The 1561-nt window shown below is 46.1% G+C and overlaps 2 protein-coding genes across 2 annotated transcripts in view; one reads left to right on the forward strand and one right to left on the reverse strand.

The window, feature by feature from the left end:
* Positions 1-136: 136 nt before the first annotated feature.
* On the forward strand, positions 137-636 carry COCCADRAFT_112377 (uncharacterized protein; the record flags this gene model as incomplete). The annotated part of the gene is made up of 2 exons (XM_007720325.1): positions 137-160; positions 214-636. Coding segments are annotated over 2 exons (447 nt in total), but the record flags the coding sequence as incomplete, so codon positions are not given.
* Positions 637-1097: 461 nt separating this feature from the next.
* Positions 1098-1561, reverse strand: part of COCCADRAFT_42011 (uncharacterized protein) — a gene marked incomplete at both ends in the record, with an annotated part of 2121 nt that continues 1657 nt past the window's right edge. Inside the window, one exon of the mRNA XM_007720326.1 lies at positions 1098-1461. Coding sequence (XP_007718516.1) covers positions 1098-1461 — 364 coding nt within the window. The remainder of the gene's footprint in view (positions 1462-1561) is intronic.

Raw genomic sequence — 1561 nt, forward strand, 5'->3', positions numbered from 1 at the left:
ATATCTGTCTGTTTTAGAAGCTTCTAGCAGCACAGCGCGTGGGTTGCACGTTTTGAAAGTAGTTGCAATCGATTTCTCGTGGTTTGTTTGTATATATAGAGCTAAAATACACCTATTCTAGAAAAACTCGAAGTTGGTGTTGGCCGTCAATTTATATGGTGTGAGTCGCGTTCTCTGTTTGCTATTCAGTGCATCTGCTGATGACTCCGTAAGACATTTTTATGCCATCCCGCCGAGATCCGCCAGATGCTCAAGCAGCCACTGTCGGAGGACAAGTGTCGGGGATGTATCGTATCTACGTCTTCCATGGCCGGCCTTAATGCTTCTCCCGGTGCCTCTCCATATGCTAGTACAAAATTTGGGATCATTGGGCTTGTTAAGACTGACTCTATGGATTATGGGGCACACGGTATTCGTGTGAATGCTTTCTGTCCTGGTTATACAGACACGCCAGCACTAGAAGCTATCTCAACGGCTGATCAACGAGCGGCTCTAGGCGCTAGCATTCCGCTCCAGCGTGTAGGCCAGCCAGTGGACGTTGGTCGTGTTTTCGCGTTCCTCTGCTCAGAAGAGGCAAGCTATATGCATGGTACAGCATACCTAGTCGATGGAGGAGCTATGGCGTATCGCAAATAAATGAACAGAACAACCATTATTAGACCCTCTCCCCCGGACTCTCTTGTCACATTGCGCTACCACTTTGACTAAAATCTAAGCACTGACATTCACATTGCACTTATTATTAGTATGTTTTTACGCATCATGGTTATGTTGCGCCAATGTGCCAATCTAGCGCAAGTGGTATTGAGGACGAAACGTCATGCAGGATCTATATGTACAGGCTATTCGAAAGGGTTTGTATTGTAGGTAGTAGAGCGGACTGAGCACATTACCATTCTAGGTAGACTATCGTCTGGTATGGCAAAGAAGGTTTTGGAACAGATGCGAGTGAGTCAGTCAAAGCTTCCCTTTCTAGTATCAATTGATATACGTTTTCGCCTGTTTTTTTTTTGCCACGTCAAGCAAAAACGGCCCTATGTAAAGAGGCTTCCTCTCAATTGTACATTCAATCAGCTAATACAACGTCGAATCAGTCTCTAATAATATACAGGCTCTTCTACAATGTCTGTGGATAGATCTTCAGGCCATGTTGGCCAGTCAACACCGTTACCTCTTGTCCCAACGTTGTAGTCTAACTCTATGCTGCCAGTCGGATATTGGACTACGAGTTTAACCACTTGCACCTCGATATTCAAAGCCTTACTTAGCCTCCTCTCGAAGAATTCGGGGAGAAACAGTACATCGTAGGAATGTCGTTTGATCATTCCTAGATATGCCGGTACTGTCACGTTCATGATCTCGTAATGTCGGAAAACATGCCGCCCATTTCTAGTCCACACATCCTCCCAAACAGGCTTTGGGTACTCTCCGCAGATATCTGCAAGCCAGCTGTTGTGATAACTTAGAGCAATGTCAACCACCACATACGATCCACCTTGTGCTCCACGTTCTGTCAAGGCTTGTATCACCGCAGTACATCCTATAACCCCCCCCCCCCCCC

This window comes from Bipolaris zeicola (genome assembly GCF_000523435.1).
Source record: "Bipolaris zeicola 26-R-13 unplaced genomic scaffold scaffold_449, whole genome shotgun sequence".
Classification (NCBI taxonomy): domain Eukaryota; kingdom Fungi; phylum Ascomycota; class Dothideomycetes; order Pleosporales; family Pleosporaceae; genus Bipolaris; species Bipolaris zeicola.